We start from the raw sequence: 21,065 nt of genomic DNA, 5'->3' as shown, positions 1-21,065 counted from the left end.
CAAATAATCAAACAGAACTTTATACTTGATGGTATATGTACAAAATTAACACCACAATTACAGCAATAACGCAGGCTCCAAGTGATTCTGACTGGTGCTGACATGTTTAAGTTTGAGATATCTGGCATGTTCTGCCCCTTTGAGAGGTCTACCAATCATCATATGGAGAAGCTGGGCTTCCAGGCAGGACAACCTAAAAAGCATACTGTCCAAAATGCATTGAGATGGGGTTTTCCCCCCCCGTGCAAAAACGCATCTGCCCACACTCCCGTTCACGCCTAGTGAAGCCCATGCATCCAGCCGTGGCTCAAAATGTTGTGTTGAAAGCCTATTGTCCAATGAGCATTATTCTTTCTTCCAATTGAAACACAGTGTACTTGAATATGCCATAAACACCCAGAGCTGCAAAGACTTCAATGAATGTCTATTAGCGCCGTGTCAGGGTCTTCGGAGGAGATTTTCACACAGGCTGCACTGTCTGTGAAAAACAGTTTGAGTTATATGAACAAACAGTACTCTATTGCAGGGTGATATTTGAGCATTTGAGTTGCTAAAATACTGAATTTCACCAACGTTTATGAACAATATAGACACTTTGGGAAACATTTCATTGGCTCAATTTAATGAAATTGTAGGAGAAGCCATGAGGCCCGTGTCGTCTTAAAGCACTCAACTGTAATTTGCACAAACATATGTCCTGTGGTCTTTTGTTGTCCACACAGAAGCAAATACCCCCATTTGTTTGTACAAGACAGTGTAAAAGTTGAAGGAGAAATGACCTGCTCTGATTAAAGAACTACTGCTTTTGGTGTGGCTATAGATTATGTGCTTTCTTCTGAGTAGGAACTTAATCTGTAGGAACAATGTAATGTTGAATCGCTATTGTACCTACATTTGGCCAATTAATAAGCATTATTCTTTTCTGACTCATTTAATCAGTGTTTTTACTACCATTTCCCAATCCTTTTCTTAGTCTTGTCCTGTTGACTAAATTTTCCTCCAGTAAGGTCAGGTTGTTTTCCCACTGGATGCTGACAGGTGATTAAATCTCACCCTCACATGGTAGCAATAGTGGTAGCTCATGCTCTTTCACTGCAAGGTACTTGGTAGCTTAGTCACTGTGCAGTTGGAAAGAACAGAGGTCACAGCCCACTGCTGTTGCAATAGCCTGTCATACATTGCACAGATGCAGTTCTACCTCATCTTGCAAAACCATATCAGTAGAAATGATTGCAGTTGCATTTGTTGCTCCTTGGCTTCTAGTGCTTTACTATCAGTGGTGATGCGACTGAGAGTTTCTGGCAAACTGCTAGAATCATTAAGATCTTGTCTTGACCCAGTCTAACATAACAAGTACCTTTGAGACCTCATCTTCTGAAATGACCAAAAGAGTAAACCTAGGAAAATACTGCAGGCAAATGAAGCGGTGGCTCAAATCCGGCCGGAATAAGAAGCACTGCTATTAGGAATTTGAGCCATTGCTATTAGGAAACTCAAAAAGAGGAAACTTACTATTGCTATTAGGAGACTATGCAGAATTTTTTCAGGTAGGTTTCCCATGCTTACATAGCATGTCTCAGTTAGAATTACCTAGTAAAGCCAGATTTCCAGTAAAAGCACATTTCCTATGTTCCTCTTCAGGTCACAAAGGTCATAACCATAACATAGTGCAGGCTGAAGGTCAATTCCATTTCAGCTTCAATATAAGCATACGCACAGGATGAGAAAATAATTTCCTTTAGAACGTTCACTGTGTCATTGTGACCAACAGTGCTTTTAAAAATCATGTTTCTGTTGACATCCGGAGGCAGTGAGTGGGACTTAATAGAACTGACCACATCTTTGCTCTAGGAAAGCTTGCATGTGTACTATAAAGTCAGAAACTCCATTGATGCAGTCATTGACTGTTCCTGAAGATACATTTTGTGCCAATATGGAAATGATTGACTAACAGAATAATGCTCACAATAATCTGCATACCACCCAGTTTATTGAGTTATAATATATTGAGTTAGACTCTGAATATTCCACAGTATTACAAATTTGATCAGAATTAGGTGTGCACACAACCTATATTGATCAGAATTAGGTGTGCACACAACAACAATAACTGCAACAGATAATAGATTTCAATGCTTTCCCCTTTTTTTTCCATCGATAAAAAGATCCAAAGAGACCTTAATCTTTGCACAATATGTAAATTAATAGCAAAAGAGCAAGCACTTTTTTTTAGTTTTTAATAGGCCCATCATGACCTCATTATATATTTTCACACACACACACACACACACACACACGCACACACATGTGTCAGCCAGTCAGTTCCTCACTGAAGTTGATTGTCAATGGTGCAAACATTCATGGTTCGTGTCACCCTAAGCGCCCTCTGAAGGTGCAAATGCTGTCTTTTTATAGAGAAGTGTGACTCTGTTGATTTGTTCACACCTGTACTTTAGACTGCCATAGTCCTGACACAGGGAATTTGGACTGGCTCATCACAGTTAATCCACCCTGAAAAGGCCAAAAAAAAAAAAAAAGAGTGTACAATATGGGCTTGGATATAAGCTTCAGTTCGCCTTACGGCTCTGTATTTATATCAAGGTGATATCAGTCTAATCTAGCACAAAACACATCACCTTGATCACACATAAAAATAAACAGCAGTTACTGTACGTGTCAGACTTGCTATATTTGCTAGTCAGGTGTTTTGCAGTGTTCGGTTGTTGTAAGCAGTTTGGCCTCTACTAAACAATATGTCCGTTCTCTCCATGTCTGCAGCTATCTTTTGCCGCGACAACACCAGTCCTGGCAGATAAGAAGAAGTACCCTAACTTTTTCAGGACAGTTCCGTCAGACAACGCGGTCAATCCAGCTGTTGTGAAGTTCCTCAATTACTACAACTGGAGCAGAGTGGGTACCTTGACTCAGGACGTCCAGAGGTTCTCAGAGGTTAGTCTAAAATTTAAGTTCAGTAGAACAATCAGCATTAAAAAAAAAAAAACAAGGTGGGTTGCCTGATGCATTTTTAACACATTTTCTTGTTTGTAAGAGATCCTTTAATTAACAAGAGTTTCCCAAAACCCTTTGTAGCTAAGGTAGTATGTGAACTCGTTTGTAAATTAATGAGTAACCTGACCCATTCATTAGTCACAAAGTACAGTACTTCATTATTTGGATCATGCAGTTCTACCTCAACTACTGTAGCTTTTGCACTCCTTTTGGTCATTGTTCTGTACATACAAAAAAGTTCAATGAATTTACTTGATTGGTTCCACATGAATGAACTGATTTGCATTCACACAGTTTGTTTTTGTACAACCAACATGATTTGATCATGTATATCCAGAACCCTGGAATAAAAGCCAACTCCATGCAGTCACCCGAACTCAGAATCAAACCCAGGACCCCGGGGTTGTGAGGCTGCAATGTAACCCACTACGTTACTTATATTTTAATCAAATCGATTAAATACTAGTCAGCACCAACATCCTTGTGAGATTTGATAATGCAAGTGGATAAGCCAATGGATCACACTCGCGCTACGTAATTCAGACTAGTTGATTAGATTTTTCGTGTAAGCAACAAAATCAACAAAATATTTTATGTGAATTATAAGAGAGTTATAGTTTCACTTTGGTCAGTATTCAATTTCTGTTGTAAATGGCTGATTATGCTTGTCATTGATGTCATTGATTCATCTATTAACTTAACAGTGGATCAGTTGCTTGACTAGCAACTTGCGCTGCTTTTTTTTTTCCAGACTCGGGCTGGGCAGGGCCAACAGAGAATTACTAAAACTAGTTCATTAAATCTCTAATAACAAAGTAATCTAGTTTTAGTAGTTTTAGTCAAGTAAATCTGAAGTGTTTAATGAATGGCTGTTTCTCAAATTTCCCCCAAATGTTCTTTCCTATTAGCATTAATTTCCCATGTTTTGATTTCTTCCTAAATGGAATGCCATATCGCTTTACAAATGCACAGTGCTAACAGTGAATTCCCAAAGCTTTTCTTCCTTTTTAATTAGTGTTGTCAAAAAAAAAAAAGATTCTGCATGGCTGATGTGAACATTACCCGAAGCTGCTGCCTGTATCTGCATGATTTTATGTACTGCACTGCTGCCACACAATTGGCTGATTAGATAATTGCATTGATGTGTAGGTGCACCAGTGTTCCTAATAAATTGCCTGGTGAGTATATATTTATGATGTTATTAAGAGATTGCATTTTCCCATATCTTTCATTACAAATGTTGTCAAAAGTTATTTCGCAAAGTGTTCACATTACTGATTAGCAGTGTTGGGTAAGTTACTAAAGAAAAAGTAATCCACTACAGATGACTAATTACTACTTTAAAACTGCGATTTGATTTTACATTACTGATTACTGCATGTAAAATGTAACCAGATTACTAATTAATTTACTTTCAAATGACTTTCAAAACCTATCCAACCTACAAACATACACTACAAAGTGAAACTCATAGTTCTTTCAGTAATTTAATATTGAGTGAATCAGATTCTGGATCTTCAGAAGGTTTATACATTCTGAAGGCTTTTAGAATATTTGACCTACTGTCTGCGACTGTCGCTGTGATTTAACCTGACAGTCCAAATCCTGAATGCACCTGCTCTATTTCACTTGCAATCACATCATACGTGTGCCTTTCCTTAATTCTTTTACAGGCTGTGGCAGCTTTTTCACGGCTAAAAGTCACAGGGTTAATCCAATGGGCTGTGATGCCAAAGAAGCTTTTATTATTACTAGTCCAAATGTCTGCGGTTGTGGAGACATACTCTAAACGCGCAAATGTTTTTTTTTTTAAAGTTCATACTCCATGTCAGCATAGCATTTATCTAAATACCTTGCAAATGTCTTTCTTGTCCTGCAAGGGTACACATCTGTCCATCACAGGTATCTCTGTAAGTATGTCTCTAAATGACTGCGATTCCACAGTCGACAAGGGCAGCATTTCCTCCACCACATATGCTGCCACAACTCTCTTCATCTGCTCAGAAGTTACCTTCCCTCCCCATCCTGAACAAAAAATCCAATCTACTGTAGCTTGTTTAGGTGAGGCTGGACCACTCTCGTCTTGGGCACAGGACCCCTCCTTAGCGATGAGTTTTGTCATAGAATGCTTTTTGTTTTTACGCTCAATGAAATCAAAGTAATGTCTGTATTTCCATTTGAAGAAACAACCACCACACTCATCTGCGTCCATTTTAGCGCACGTTGTCCGGTGATTCCTTAAAGTGCATGCTCATTGCTCGTTAACTGACGCGGCCGCACAAAATGCGATTTGTTTTAAAAATGCTTTTTACTTAATGTTGTTTTCTTAACAATAAATTTGTAACGCAAGTAACGTAATTTTATTGACATCAGTAACAGTTATCAAATTCTATAACTTTTTAAATGTAATGCGTTACATTACTGTGTTATCAGAAAAAGTCATTAGATTACAGTTACTTTGTAATGCATTACACCCAACTCTGTTGACTAGCGTTTCATGTGAGATATGTTTGCTTCTTAAGGTCCTAAGGTCTTTGTTATTTGTAAAAATCTGCTGTATTTGGACTTTTTCTTTGGAGAAATGAAATGTCCAAAATTCCAAAAATGAATATAAGTCGACACAAAAGGCCGTTGCTCTACTCTGTGAGGAAAAGTGGGATCTGACAGATATTGAACTTATTTTTTTTATTATATAATGAGTGTAAGAGGCTGTGTAGCAGTTAATGCTTCATTTAGACGGTTAAAGCGTCCAAATTTTTGCAGTAAAACTAGATTACATTTGCCGGGTAAAACTGAATTATACTTTTATACTTTGCACCAATAAAGGTACATAATGGATGTAGATGGAAATTAGCATGTTTATGTATGATTGTTGAAAAAATATTTAAGACTTCGGCATTCTTCAGAGTTTTTCTTTTCATTGCTTTCGCTCCATTTCTCTTGCATTTTAGCAGTGAACAGGCCATAGCATTAATCATTCATAGCAGTTCACACAGCTCAATTTTGAGGTCTTAGAATTATATGGTCCTAGCTAAATTTCTTTGGCACAAAAAATGGGTTAATGTTATAAATATTAATATACTTGCCTCTAAGTAACGAAGTAGACTTAGGAGGCATATTAGGATCCATAAGCAGGAGTTTATTAAACACCATCCAAAATTATATTCACAATTCAAACCAAGTAAAAAGTCATATACAAAAAAAGCCAAAATGCAAATCAGAAAACAGAAGATCAGACAGGCATAATCCAGAGTGGAGTCAAGGCAAGAGATACAGTAGCAAAAAAAAAGTCAAAGACAAGGCAAACAGAATAATACTTAAAAGTATGCAATCTCTAAAGTTCAAATATTGGGTCAAAATATTTGGGATTATCTGATCGCAGCTTATAATTCCAATATTTTTTTTTTGGTATAAAAATGTCAAGGTTAGGGAAGGGGTTACTGTGTGTACCCTTTCTTATTAATTCACTCCAAAATCTATCTACATCACCTTATTTTGGTGATACAGGCGTACTTTGTACAGATTTCTTGGCGCAAGAAACATTATGGATTAGACATTTTACATTGCAATTAGACATTTCTTACCTCTCTCATTCTGTATTTTTCTAAAATAAACAAACAAACAAATAAATAAATAAAAAAGATAGCTGTTTTATTTTTAGTGGAGTTTCTTAACATCACTCCACTACAGCTAATCCCCTTAGCAGAATATTCAAGTACATCATAGCCACACCATTATGCTCAGCAACCATGTATACTTGTATATATTTTATTTGATCCATGTCTAAAGTAAAGTAATGACTAGACATAATTAACTTCCATGCCATTAAAATGTATTTGTATAATTTGACTTCCCTCTCAAAACTATGGCCCTATTTTGAAACTATTCCAAATATAAAATGTCTGGAGAGCAGGCTGGTTAAACCTACTGTAGACTGTGCAATAATAAGTCTCTATGAGAGTAGCAGAAAGGAATAATCCCATTATCTTGGTTGTCGTGATGTAGTTGCAGGGCATAAACAGACAAGGTCCTATAAACCTGCCAGAGGAAGGCTTTGGAAGCCCGATTAGCGCATTATGCTAGTGCCACCATGCTGGCCTCAGCTGTGCAGAAGAGCAAGATGGGCAGCAACGACATATGTACGACGATGCATCACTTATGCTACATATCAGAGTAGAAAATGTTTGGGGCTTTTTTTTTAGCTCTCTGTGACACCAACAAATGTGTGCCCGATATCGCTACAGCTGAATTCTGAAAAACGGTGGAAAATCTCCCACTCCTCTGCATTAACAACTCACAGCAGACAAATTTTTTTTTTATTTAAATGACCTAAAAGCAAGAAATTTAGCCAACAGAACAGAATTGACTGAATTGGTCGGCAAATATTTCCCCACCAATGTTAACGTGGCTAGAGACCGGTAGAGACTGAAAAGATGACGATGAAGCTCCTGCTTAAATGATTCGACCAGTTTTTAACTCAGCTGATGACTGGTGTGACTGGTGTGGACGATGCTCATAATCAAAGTGAGAACTCATTAAACTTATAATTCTTCAAAGTTTGGCAGTACTGTTGTTTTTTTTTTTTTTTCCATAAAGCAGATTAGATTATAAGTGTAGAGGTCAGTGGGACGTCTTTTAGTGAAGTCCGATTAGAATCTTTAAATTCTCCCTAAAGCCTGGGATTTTCCCAGGGAGCGAGAGAGAGAGAGAGAGAGAGAGAGAGAGAGAGAGAGAGAGAGAGACATGTCTCTATTAACATTTTCTAAGAGAGCATGGGCAAAGAGGCAGCGACAGAGGAGAGCCGAAATAACTGAAGGGCAGAACTTGCAGTCTTGAAAAACCTGAATGTATATTCTTCAAAATATCAGATCCCTAGAGGCCCCTCAGGTTTTTTGATGTGTATCAACTTAGAATGAGGGAGTACATTTCTCACAAACCTGGGATCTACATTTAGCAGACATGAGAGTTTAGAATTGTTCATTTACAGTCAAATCAATAGTAAGCAAGGATGGATAAAATGGTACTTATGTGGAATTCAAAACAAACCACTTCATGATTTCTTCATCATCACTCTGCTAAGTCTAAAATTGGACCTTCCTGAGCACAGACTTCAAGCGACCTCAAGATGCATGCATGTTATCTTTGATTTGACATACGGAATATATGCTATATGACCTTTACAAATGTTTAAGTTGTGGAGATAAGTTGTGCCTATTTATAACAGGAATGCTCTTTCAGACCAAGACATCCTGGTAAGAGTCATTTCTCCCATTAGAGCAATTCCGTCAAAATATTCACATTTATTTGGCTGTGTTTCGTGTGTTTGCATGCATGAGTTTTGCTTTAATAAGAGTTTCTTTTGTGAACTGATTTCTCTCCTGACTGGGGTTTGATATCTGACACATTGCAGGAGGCTGTCAGCAGTGTTGTGCCTGAGTGTCCATCAATAAGTGGATTAAGAACACACTCCACTATACTGTCTTACAGATTAAACCCTGTGTGCATTTGTATTTAGCGACAGATTAGATGACAGGGACCTCGGTGTGGAATAAAATTTATTTATCAGGCATCACACCTTAAGTACGATTGTGATTGTCTCTGTGGTGGTGGTGGATCCAGATGTTATTGTTGGTAGGATGTTATGGTATTCTTGGTACAATTTTATTTTGCCTAGTAATAAACATGTAAATATGTGGTAACTGCTAGAAATTTCTGATACAATGCAACCTTTCCAAGATGCTGGGAAAACCTATCAGCTGGTTTACTTATTATATATATATATACTGTTTTATTACGTTGTATATTTTTACAAGTGCCTAGGGCTTTTAAACTACTGTAATTACTACATATTAAACTTCAAAGTACCTGCTGTGCTGCAAGATAAAGTTTTACCTCTCTCTCTCTTTCTGTCCCGTTCTCACACTGCAAAATTTCGTCATTCTTGATCATCCCCATCAGCCAGTGCCTATTAATTTATTAACCTAAAAATAGCTACTTGCGATAATAATGCTGAGAGAATTACAACCTGCTCTTCGCTGTGCATTACTCAAACTGAGTGATGTGGTGTATTAAAGCATGCATAGACCGAAAGCCTCACTGAAATTCTCAGTTAAATTCACAGATGAGTGAAGCCCAACATTATCTCTGTTCATGGAATTTTTTATGAAATTGTGACTTTGTAATTAATATTGTTACACCTTTATATTAAGACAATATGCACAGCAGAATATGCAGTGATGTTAATCGGTGAAGAGCAGTATCTCAGAAAAAGATCTTTAGTCTTTAGAGTTTTAAACTGATTTTGATCAGTACGGCAGTGGAATTTGAAGTCTGATGTCCAGTAAAGTACAGTGTGAAGTGGCCTTGGAAAATCCTTCACATGGTGCAATTGACATTTTCTACTATATAGTTTGGAAACCTACAGGCTTTGCTGAACTGAATTGTGTTTTTCTTTTGTAGGTATCACAACCACATAATAGTTTAATATTACAACATAATATTTTAAATTCACCCAAAAGGTAAAAGGAAGAAAATTGCATTTAAAGATCTTCTTTTAACTTCAGCACAGGAGCATCAATGACATTGTGACTGATCAACTGATTACAAACTCAACGGATTAGGCATGTCACGTTCCATTATGGTGCGTAGATATCCAAATACTTGATCAAAACCTGACCTTCACTGTATTAGATAGACAGATAGATAGATAGATAGATAGATAGATAGACAGATAGACAGATAGATAGATAGATAGATAGACAGATAGACAGATAGATAGATAGATAGATAGATAGACAGACAGATAGATAGATAGACAGACAGATAGATAGATAGATAGATAGATAGACAGACAGATAGATAGATATATAGATAGATAGACAGATAGATAGATAGACAGACAGATAGATAGATAGACAGACAGATAGATAGATAGACAGATAGATAGATAAATAGATAGACAGACAGACAGACAGATAGATAGACAGACAGATAGATAGACAGATAGATAGATAGATAGACAGACAGATAGACAGACAGATAGATAGACAGATAGATAGATAGATAGACGGACAGACAGATAGATAGACACATAGACAGATAAACAGACAGATAGACAGATAGATAGACAGATAGACAGATAGATAGACAGATAGATAGACAGACAGATAGATAGATAGATAGATAGACAGACAGATAGATAGACAGACAGATAGATAGACAGATAGACAGATAGATAGATAGATAGATAGACAGACAGATAGATAGACAGACAGATAGATAGATAGACAGACAGATAGATAGATAGACATAGATAGATAGACAGACAGACAGATAGATAGATAGACAGACAGATAGATAGATAGACAGATAGATAGATAAATAGATAGACAGACAGACAGACAGATAGATAGACAGACAGATAGATAGACAGATAGATAGATAGACAGATAGATAGATAGATAGACAGACAGACAGATAGATAGACACATAGACAGATAAACAGACAGATAGACAGATAGATAGACAGATAGACAGATAGATAGACAGACAGATAGATAGACAGACAGATAGACAGATAGATAGACAGACAGACAGATAAACAGACAGATAGACAGATAGACAGATAGATAGATAGATTGACAGATAGACAGATAGATAGATAGATAGACAGATAGACAGATAGATAGATAGATTGACAGATAGACAGATAGATAGATAGATAGACAGATAGATAGATAGATAGATAGACAGATAGACAGATAGATAGACAGATAGCGACAGTACTTTATTGAGCCCAGAAGGAAATAGTTTAGGAAATTACACTTGGCAAGCAAGGTTTTAGGCATCTTTAAGCAGACTGACAGTTTTTACCACTGGATTTGTTAAACAGAAACTGTTTTGCAGAAACGTCCATACTGTTTTGATGATGTATGGTTATGGTTTCCTAAACTTGAGGTATCAAAGTATATGTTATAGGCAACTCTATAGGCAATTTTGGCCTAAACATACTTTTCTGTCTTTTTTGCTGTTTGCCACAGTGACATTTGACAGGTTTTCCCAGAACATATTACATTTACATTACATTTATTAATTTTGCAGACACTTTTATCCAAAGCAGCTTACAAATGAGAAAATACAAGCAAAACACCACACATATTACATGAGTGTACTTTGCATAATTCTCAGTGTAAATCAGAACTGTGTCTAGCACAGCACATAGGAATGCTGGTAAATCTCCCTTCTCCTTATCTTGTGTAGCAACAACCCATCAATGCACCTGATGTACATTCACTATATGCACTGTTTGGATTAAAATGGATGGGTTATGTGTGTTTTATAAGTATACTTATAAAAGAGGAGCTTCTTTTATGGTATAGACTCTCTCATACCAAGGTTCTCCATTAGTGGCCTCATATCATACACTCCAGTTCTTTCAGTAATATATATATATTTTTTTTTAGATGTGTGTATGTAGGTGTATGGGTGTGTGTAGAAGATTTAGCTTCTTTGATCACTGACTAAACATTCAAACAACACAAGCACAGCAGCCGAGCTTACCAAAGCTAATTGCATTCCCTGAGGACATGACCAAAGCAAAAGTCATCCATCTCTTTCTGCTTTGATAGGAGTGTCTGGGCTGCCCTTTTATTGGTGTGTGTGTATCATTGCACATTTATACTCATTTGTGACTGTTTCACCAGAAAGACTCATTAAAACTAGATCTAAAAATAGAAGTTTAGCTCTAATATAAGCACATACACACACCTGCCATTCATTTATACTTAGGCCATCTCTTTGTTTAGAAGGCATGTTCGCGGCTCTGGGAGGACAGGGGAATCCCAGTGCTTTCACACAGGCTGGTCGAGACTTGTCTTTTGCTCGACTCAGGCTGAGCATGTTCTTCCCACAACCACATGGGCATGAGTGTGTTTGGGCAGTGGGAATAGTCTGACATGAAATCAAACACAGAAAAAGGTCAAGCAGTCATCCTTCCCTCTCAACTCATCCAAACAATGAGTCCAGTAGCTGCTGGGACTCTGTGATTGTTTTGCGATCTAGAACAACTCTTATCTGTGGAGATATGAGTGTAATGCTTTGTCTTGATCTGAGTGCTTGTGATTCCTGAAGAGCAAAAGCAAGTTGTATTGATCTCACTTGTCTACACAATTGCTTACATTGTTTCCTCTTCCTGTTAGCGGTGGGTTCAGTGCTTTTACTACCTTTCTGGGTGCCTCTGTGTGTCCATGTGTGTTTGTGTTTGTGTGTGTGTTTTTGTGCAAGAGGGATTTTCACCAAGACTGGCAGATGAAGTGAACAGAATATAAATGAGGCCAGAATTGATACAGAGTAAATGTTAGGCATTCCCCCATTGCTGCAGGTCTTAATTAAGGATTTGTGCATGCTCAATCATGTATGAGTCGTATGCCTACTATCACAATCATAATTCAGCCATGGGCATTCATTTCGAGGTCACAAAGATAAATATCGGAGAGTATGAGGGATCATTCAGCGTCATGTCACAGCAAAATGACAACCTTTCAAGTAGCACAGTTGCCGTTATCTGTTGAAAGGCACGTAAATCAGCTTCAGAGAGACAATTCAAAGGACAAGGGATAAATCTTGTCATTCAGTTATCTTCCTCACTGAAATTAAGCAATTGTAAGGAACAGTCCACTTATTTATTTATTTATTTATTTAATTATTTTTATTCCGGCTGTGCTTTTCTGTTATATAAACAAGATGTACCCCTGAATATGAGGTATAAAACGTCAAAATATTGAGCATTATAGTATGACTATGAATTCTAAATAATTGTGAAAACTGTGGAAAAATAAGCCATTGTGCTATGTGTAAGGAATAGAACATGACTGGAAGAATAATCAACAACGGCATGACATCCTGAAGTGTTTTGTTCCTCTTATATCACAACAATTTGAAAACAGTTACATACGTAATCTTTATGTTTACAGGATCCAAAGTTCAAAGTTTCAAGTTTCAGCGTTCTTTATTTGTCACATGCATATTACATACATGTGATGTAATGTAGTAATGTTTTTCTTAGTTACTCATCCCACAGTGCAACCATGAACAGACCAGCAACAACTAAGGATATATACACACACATAATAGAAACAGAATGAGGCAAAATAATAGAATACAGTAGACATAACAAAATATTATTATAGTTATATTTAATGTTATGAAATTTCTGTGCAACAAATTAGTCACCGTCATCACTTATATCAAAGCTATAAATAGTCATTCCGTCACTAGCCTCCATTTATTCCGTCTCATGAAGTTAGTAAGATTTAAAAAATAAAAAATAAATAAAACCACTTCTTATAAAACAGAAAGCACAAAGCTCTCTATCCGGAAGAAAACTGAAAGGAGAAGCTTACTCTAGAAAGGACAGCATATTAGAACAAGCATATTAATATAAACCTGCAATTTGCCTTGCAACTCAATTACTGTCCACTGTTAGTTAAGATATGTACGTCGTGAAATATTTTCAGTCTGAAGACTAGCATAACAACACCTTACACATGTAATGGCTGCTATCATATACTGTCAAGAGTTTCTGTCCAGATCTGAACACCATCATGTTACCATTACTTATAATTGTATAATTTTTTGTCACAGCCACATGCTAATTTTGGCAACATGTACTCTGGTGAGCATATGGTTTATTAGATGTTTATGATGATTAGATATTAGGTATTACCCTTATCAGAAACTCTCATGACTGTTTCTTTCCTGTAATATAGCTTTCCAATGTTACCATTACCTGTAACTGTCATTACAATTGATATCATCTTTGATGTCACAGCCACATGTGAATTTTTTGACAGACGTTATGTCAGCATTGTGACAAAGTAACATATTACTAAACCTTATAAAGGAATCCCTCTAGAAAAGGTCAGAATTTGTGTAACTTTTCATACAGTATGACAAAAATCACTTAGTGATAAGTGATAGTAACACAAGTGATAAGTACACGTATCATTTGTAAATGAACAAATTTAACTTTTTAACATCATGTATATACAGTTGCGGTCAAAATGATTCGACCCCCATTGCAAATCAGGTTTATTGTCAAAATTTACGGACTTTCAACTGTTTGCGATGAACAAATCAAACAAAGGCAATTGAAATAGTTCAACACGACGAATGCTTCAAGTGGTTTCCCCGAATTCAACGGAAAATGCAACTTGTAATGACTTCTTCAGTCTCAAAATTATTCAACCCCCTGAATAGACTCTCTCACAACAGCATAAATATGCAAAGAGGTGTTGTCTCAAGCACACTTGATGCAACTAAGCAAGGGCTTCATTAGTTGCACCAGGTGTGCTTGAGCTGGAACACATGAAATACCTGAACTGGCTAGGGGTAGAAAATGTATGCAATACCTGGTCGGGCCAGAAAAAGGGAGCTGTCAACGGTTGCAACCAGATTTCTGAGAAGGCAGGTTGTGAAAAACCCTGGAATGACTGCAAAAGACCTGCAGCAAGACTTGGTGGTGACAGGCTCTGAGGTTTCAGTGAGCACAGTAAGGCGCGTACTAAACGCAGAAGGTTTCCATGCCAGAACTCCAAGACGTACAGCACTACTGACCCAAAAGCACAAGAAATGTCGTCTCAAAATCATATAAATAAGCCACAGAAGTTTTGGGATTCTGCTCTGTGGAGCGATGAAACAAAACGGGAACTTTTCGGCATGACTGACTTGAACCCCATAGAAAATCTGTGGTGGGATTTGAAGAAGGCGGTTGCAGCACGCAAACCCAAGAATATTATTGAACTGGAGGCCATTGCTCATGAGGAATGGGTTAAGATTCCTCAGGAACGCTGCCAGAAGCTATGCATCTCGTTTGCAGCAGGTCATAACAGCAAAAGCGTGCTCTACTAAATACTAAAGATGCTCGCCATGAAGGGGTTTGAATAATTTTGAAACTGGAGAAATCATAATAAGTCGCATTTTCAGTTGAATTCGGGGAAACCACTTGAAGCATTCGTTGTGTCGAACTATTTCAGTTGCTTTTGATTGATTTGTTCATTGCAAACAGCTCAAAGTCTGTGCATGACAACAAACCTGATCTGAGAACTACACAATACACTGTTTTTGTTAGTCACATTAGCAAACTACTTAGTAGGCTGAAAATGTTGTCCAAAATCTCTAGTTGGTCATGATCAGGCATGAGCTCATCTTAGATACACACATTATGTTCTTTTCAGGGTTGAGCCCTCTTGTTGCTTCATTTAGCACATGATCATGTAATTAGCTTCTTGAAAATGAATTAGATTATTGATTAAATGTTATTAGCTTAAAAAAATAATAAAAGACAGCACGTCACATGGTCCTTTCTTTCTGTGTGTGACAAATATTAAACAGTGTAGATGTTTGTGACATTTGCAAGTGTTATCTATCTGCTATCCCCTTTCTGGTCTCCTGGCTCATGGAAAATCCTGCTTGGCACACACACACACACACACACACACACACACACCTTCTGATGTCTCAACATCCTCTGTGTGCGAGTCTCATAGGATAGAGGTCAGATCAGCTGGAGCACTTCAATAGAAGTGCTGAGATAGAAACAGGCTTCTTTGGTTTTCTGGTGAATTGCTGGACTCTTCTTAAAGTACAACAACAGGAAGGCTGTAAAGGGAGTGTAATGAAACTTGGATGGTAATGGTTGATCTGGTGTTACGCTGCATTTGCTCATCTAACTGCATGTAAGTACTAAAAAGTTGTAGCTGATTGTAAATTAGTCTGTAGCACTAGCTCATCACAAACAGTTTGCTTCACTTCCATGTACTGAGTCATGCTCCTTCCTGTTTACTCTCTTCAGGCTGGGTTCACCTGACAGGTCACTGCCTAAATGCATTATAAATTTCATCACATCACACTCATCTCTCCCAGCTTTAGACTCAAATCCCATAATCCTTTGGAGCCCTTTTGACGTTCAGCATTCACCTGATAATTTTTCTCACCCGTCTCACAATTATTTGCCTTGAGCTAACCATTAAGGAGCCTCAAGGTCCCGACTTCTACAACACACACACCTATACTCTCATGTAAACAACCACTATTGTTAATTGGCGTGTTCATACACTGGCATAGACATACACATACTCAGACTGGTACGCACACTATCACCTGGATATTCAGGATTTATCTGAATATCCATTAGGCTGCCAATATGCTCACTACATCAGAACAATGTGGGACAGTCTGGATCAACTGGCAGACAGTTCATGCAGCTGCGTGAAATACATTAATTATTACTTACAAAAAAAAAACTACAGAGAGTCACATGGGTGTTTATTTCCGAACCTGTGTCAGACTTGATCTTAGCACCAACACTGTCTGTGAAAAAGGTAACACGTTACTATTCAGTGACACTTAAGGACAGTGTTGATAAGCCTACGTAGCATCTATATAAGCCCTTTATGATAACTGAATTACCTACTCAGTGTGGTTCAAGGTCCCTTTCCAGAACCTTCACACTAATTGTCCCTCAGTGGTGGAAGGAACTTCCGACCTTCATAAAACAGCTAAAGACCCACCTCTTCCATGAACACTTAACTAACCCCTAAAACACCAACCCCACATTATCCTTTAAAAAATAAATAAAATAAAAAATGACTCTGGTATTTACACCTCTACTCTGCGCACTTTGCTTTTCTAGAACACAATTATAAATCTTGTATGGTGGCACTACTTGTATTGTTCTCCGCTTGATATTGTTCTCCGCGATTTGTAAGTCGCTTTGGATAAACGCGTCTGCTAAATGGATAAATGTAAATGTAAATGTAACTGACATAAATCTAAATAAACATTTATTCCATCCAGGGGGTATACACAACATAACATGACACCTACAGTATATTAACTCTTTGTGACCACTTACATAAACCTACATAAGCATATGTAAATGCTTATTCCAACCATGTGGTGTGAATTGAGCTGGAGCCTTTACATACAGTAAGCACTTTTTTCCGAGGGAACCAGGGTGATACTAACTTCCAGGTTGGCCTACAAAAATACATCATCCCTGCAGCACTCTGCCATGTCATATAGTAGTGATGTGAGATAGCTTCTGAATAGAGTATAAGTGGAAAATTGAGCAGGTGGTAACTTCCAAAAACCTTATTTCTCTGAAACACATTCATAACCCTGTCATTACGGGGTCATTGCATTAACGGTAATCCATATCAGTTGACATCAACTTGACAATTAGCAAGCCAGTCTTTATGAAGGCTGGCATCTGATGAAATAAGACTTTATAAAAGTTTAAATAGGCTTATGTCAGATGTCATGAAGGGTTTCTGTAAGTGTTGTAGCTTTATGAACTTGTGTTTTCAAAGAATTCAGTGATTATCATTTTGAATTATATATACATATACATTTTTATTTACTATACGTATCATGATGTCCATTCATGACAAGGTCTGACTGGATGGTTGGCTTTGCAATATACACAAGGTAATAAAGCCCATAAACATGTGCCTATTGAGTGGTGTTATCAATATTTGTAATGCCACCTTATAGCCATCTTTAGCTCTTACCAGACACTGTAGTGCCAGTTTATAGCAGTTTATACTGTCTATTACTGAGCTTCATTTATATGTATATTATTGTGGACAGTTTGTCCCTGTGTGACCAAATGTGACTGTAATAGCTGAAGCATGAAACATTTTTCTGACAGTGCATGAACTCCAACTTGTAATTACAGCTTCCCTTGTTCTTTTTAGTTCAAGCCCGAGAAGGACCTTTCACAGCCCATCTTTCAAGTTAGCATGCTTTTACTTCGAGCTCTCTCTACTACTACTTTAGTGTTCTGTGAAAGCACTAAAAGTTATGGAGGCCACCCAGTGCAGAAGAAGAACAAGGCCCAGTGATCAATCTTAATTCAATCTTTCACAATGTCTGATGTCCAGAGTGAAGTTGCCTATTAGAGCTGTATTTTAGATCCATTTATCATGAGGATGTCTGTTGATTTGCGCTTCTCTCACTTGGTTTTCTGGTCTGAAAAGAGCTTCTTGGGTAGCTTTGTTATATATCACAGCACAACAAATAGCATATGACTATGTTTGCACGTTCAAGGTTACATGAGACATACAAAACAGTATGGATTGTTTTTGGTCCATTTTTCATAACTATTCATTGGCAGGCATAGTTGATAGCTGTGGGGGGTGATGGAGCCAGTACCCAGTCATGTCCAAAGCCCAGTGGGGGAACAGTAGACCACTAGAGAACAGATCTCACTGTGGATGCTGTGGATGTGAACAGCATGGCTCTAGTGTCAGATCCACCAGAGATTAGAGTGAACTGAGGCATAAATCAAGGAGATTGGTTTTGGCTGGCTCACTGTATGCCATTCCTCATCTACTAACATACACCCCCCCCCCCCCCCCCCCCATCTCTCTCTCTTTCTCTCGCAGGTGCGCAATGATTTGACCAGTGAGCTTGAGAAGGCAGATATCCAGATAGCAGATACTGAGAGTTTTTCTAATGACCCCTGTGTTAATGTGAAGAAACTGAAGGTAAGACAGCATCTATGATTTATTTCTGAGCTAAAAACACTTTACATCTCATTTTCCGTTATAGAAACATTAAAGGAAAAGCCAACATAAAAGTTCTAATAAGGTGTCGGGCCACCATTCACCAGAACACCTTCAATAGATTCTATGCAGTGGCAAGAAAAAGTATGTGAACCTTTTGGAATTTCATGGTTTTCTGAATAAATTTGTCATAAAATGTGATCTGATCTTCATCTAAGTCAAGAGTATTGACAAATATAATGTGTCTAAAATAATAACACAAAATAAATTCTGATCTTTCATGTCTTTATTGAGAACAACCTAAAAAAAACTCATAGTGCTCGTGGAAAAAGTATGTGAACCCTTGAGTTAATGACCCCAAAAAAGCTAATAGCAGTCAGGTTTTAGCACACCTGGAGTCTCGTTAAGAAAATGATTTGGAGGGGTGGACTACAGCTACTTTGACTGATAAAAACCCCTCAAACTTTTGGAGTTTGCTCTGCACAAGAAGCACACGCTTATGTGAGCCATGCCTCGCCAAAAAGAGCTTTCAGAGGATCTACGATCAAGAATTGTTGATTTACATAAAGCTGGCAAGGGTTACAAAGTGATTCCAAAGACTTTAGAAATTCAATTTGTTTGGCAAACATTCTACAAATGGAGACACTTTGGGACTGTCGCTACTCTACCAAGAATTGGGTGCCCAGTCAAAATGACACCAAGAGCACAACGAAGACTCATCAGTGAGGTAAAGAAACAACCCCAAATGACAACCAAAGAGTTGAAGGCATCATTGGAACTGGCTAACATCTCTGTTCATGAGTCTACAATACGTAAAACATTGAACAAGCAGGGTATCTACGGCAGGACACCACGAAGGAAGCCACTGCTTACTAAAAAGAACATTGCTGCACGCCTGAAGTTTGCAAAAGAGCACACGGACACTCCACAGCGGTATTGGCAAAATGTTTTGTGGACTGATGGAACTAAGGTTGAACTATTTGTAAAAAGCACACAGCACTACATCTGGCGTAGAAAGGGCACGGCATATCATCATGAAAACATCATCGCAACCGTAAAGTATGGTGGAGGAAACATCATGATTTGGGCCTGCTTTGCTGCACCAGGGCCTGGCCAGCTTGCAACCATTGAGGGGAAGATGAATTCCCAAGTATATCAGACAATGTGAGATTGTCTGATATAATGTATATTGTCTGATATAACTGTCAGGTTAATGTGAGAATATCTGTACGTCAGCTGAAACTGTGTAGAAGTTGGGTGATGCAACAGGACAACGACCCAAAACACCGGAGCAAGTCCACAACAGAATGGCTGCAGAAAAACAAAAGCGGCCTTTTGGAGTGGCCGAGTCAGAGCCCAGACCTCAACCCAATAGAGATGCTATGGAATGACTTGAAGAGAGCCATACACATGAGACGTCCAAAGAATATGACCGAGCTAAAGCAGTTCTGCCAGGAAGAATGGGCTAAAATTCCTCCTGAACGATGTGCAGGTCTGATCCACAGCTACAGGAAGCGCCTGGTTGAGGTTATTGCTGTCAATGGGGGGTCAACCAGTTATTCGTTGTAAAAGGGTTCACTTACTTTTTCCACTGCCATTTTGAATGTTGAATGAGTGTGTTCAATAAAGACATGAGCGATCAGAATTTATTTTGTGTTATTATTTTAGACACATTATATTTGTCAATACTCTTGACTTAGATGAAGATCAGATCACATTTTATAACAAATATATTTAAAAAAACCCATGAAATTCCAAAAGGTTCACATACTTTTTCTTGCCACTGTATGTCTCTGGAACTATGTATGAGATGTGGTGTGAATATTGTTTTTCCAAAAGATTTTCCCTCAGTTTGTGTTCTGATGATGGTGGTGGTGAGCACTGTCTAACATGTCGGTCTAAAATCGCCCACGTGTGTTCAACTGGATAAGATCCTGTGACTATGAAGCCCATCACATATGATTTACATCATTTGAATACTCATTAAACCATTCAGTGAGCACACTGGGGATGGGATGGGGGTGGGGACATTCTTGAAGAGACCACTCTCATCAGGATAGAAATGTTTCATCATAGGATGAATTTGATCGTTCTGCATAATTTTATATTTAATTGTCGTGACCCTTCCCTTCATTGGCAACCAGACCCCCTCGCAGTAAGGTTCTCGCATTCAGGCTTGTGCCATTCTCTTGGTGTACGCCACAGATGCACTCGCCCACTTGTTGAGAATATGGTGAAGGATGACTCATCTGACCATATCACTTTCTTCCACATCTCTGTATACCAGTGTCTGTGTTTTTTGCACCACTGAACTCTGAAATTTGCATTTGTCTTCGTAATATGAAAGTTTTATACACTGCAACACTATTATAAAATCCCTCCTTATGTAGCTGTTCTTTCTGACAGTCTGATCACATTCTACATTTACATTCTCTGTCACCTGAAGAACTAGATCCCACAAATGCATGTGCGACTGTTCCTATTGAAACA

The 21,065-nt window shown here is 38.0% G+C and overlaps 1 protein-coding gene across 1 annotated transcript in view; it reads left to right on the top strand.

Annotated features, from left to right (window-relative positions):
- The window catches only part of gabbr2 (gamma-aminobutyric acid (GABA) B receptor, 2), a 202,534-nt gene that overhangs the window by 107,168 nt on the left and 74,301 nt on the right, over positions 1 to 21,065 (top strand). Inside the window, exons 3-4 of the mRNA XM_053613058.1 lie at positions 2,779 to 2,949; positions 18,456 to 18,557. Coding sequence (XP_053469033.1) covers positions 2,779 to 2,949; positions 18,456 to 18,557 — 273 coding nt within the window. The remainder of the gene's footprint in view (positions 1 to 2,778; positions 2,950 to 18,455; positions 18,558 to 21,065) is intronic.

Source organism: Ictalurus furcatus, chromosome 24, assembly GCF_023375685.1.
Source record: "Ictalurus furcatus strain D&B chromosome 24, Billie_1.0, whole genome shotgun sequence".
Lineage (NCBI taxonomy): Eukaryota > Metazoa > Chordata > Actinopteri > Siluriformes > Ictaluridae > Ictalurus > Ictalurus furcatus.
This window is presented reverse-complemented; position numbering and strand designations above follow the sequence as displayed.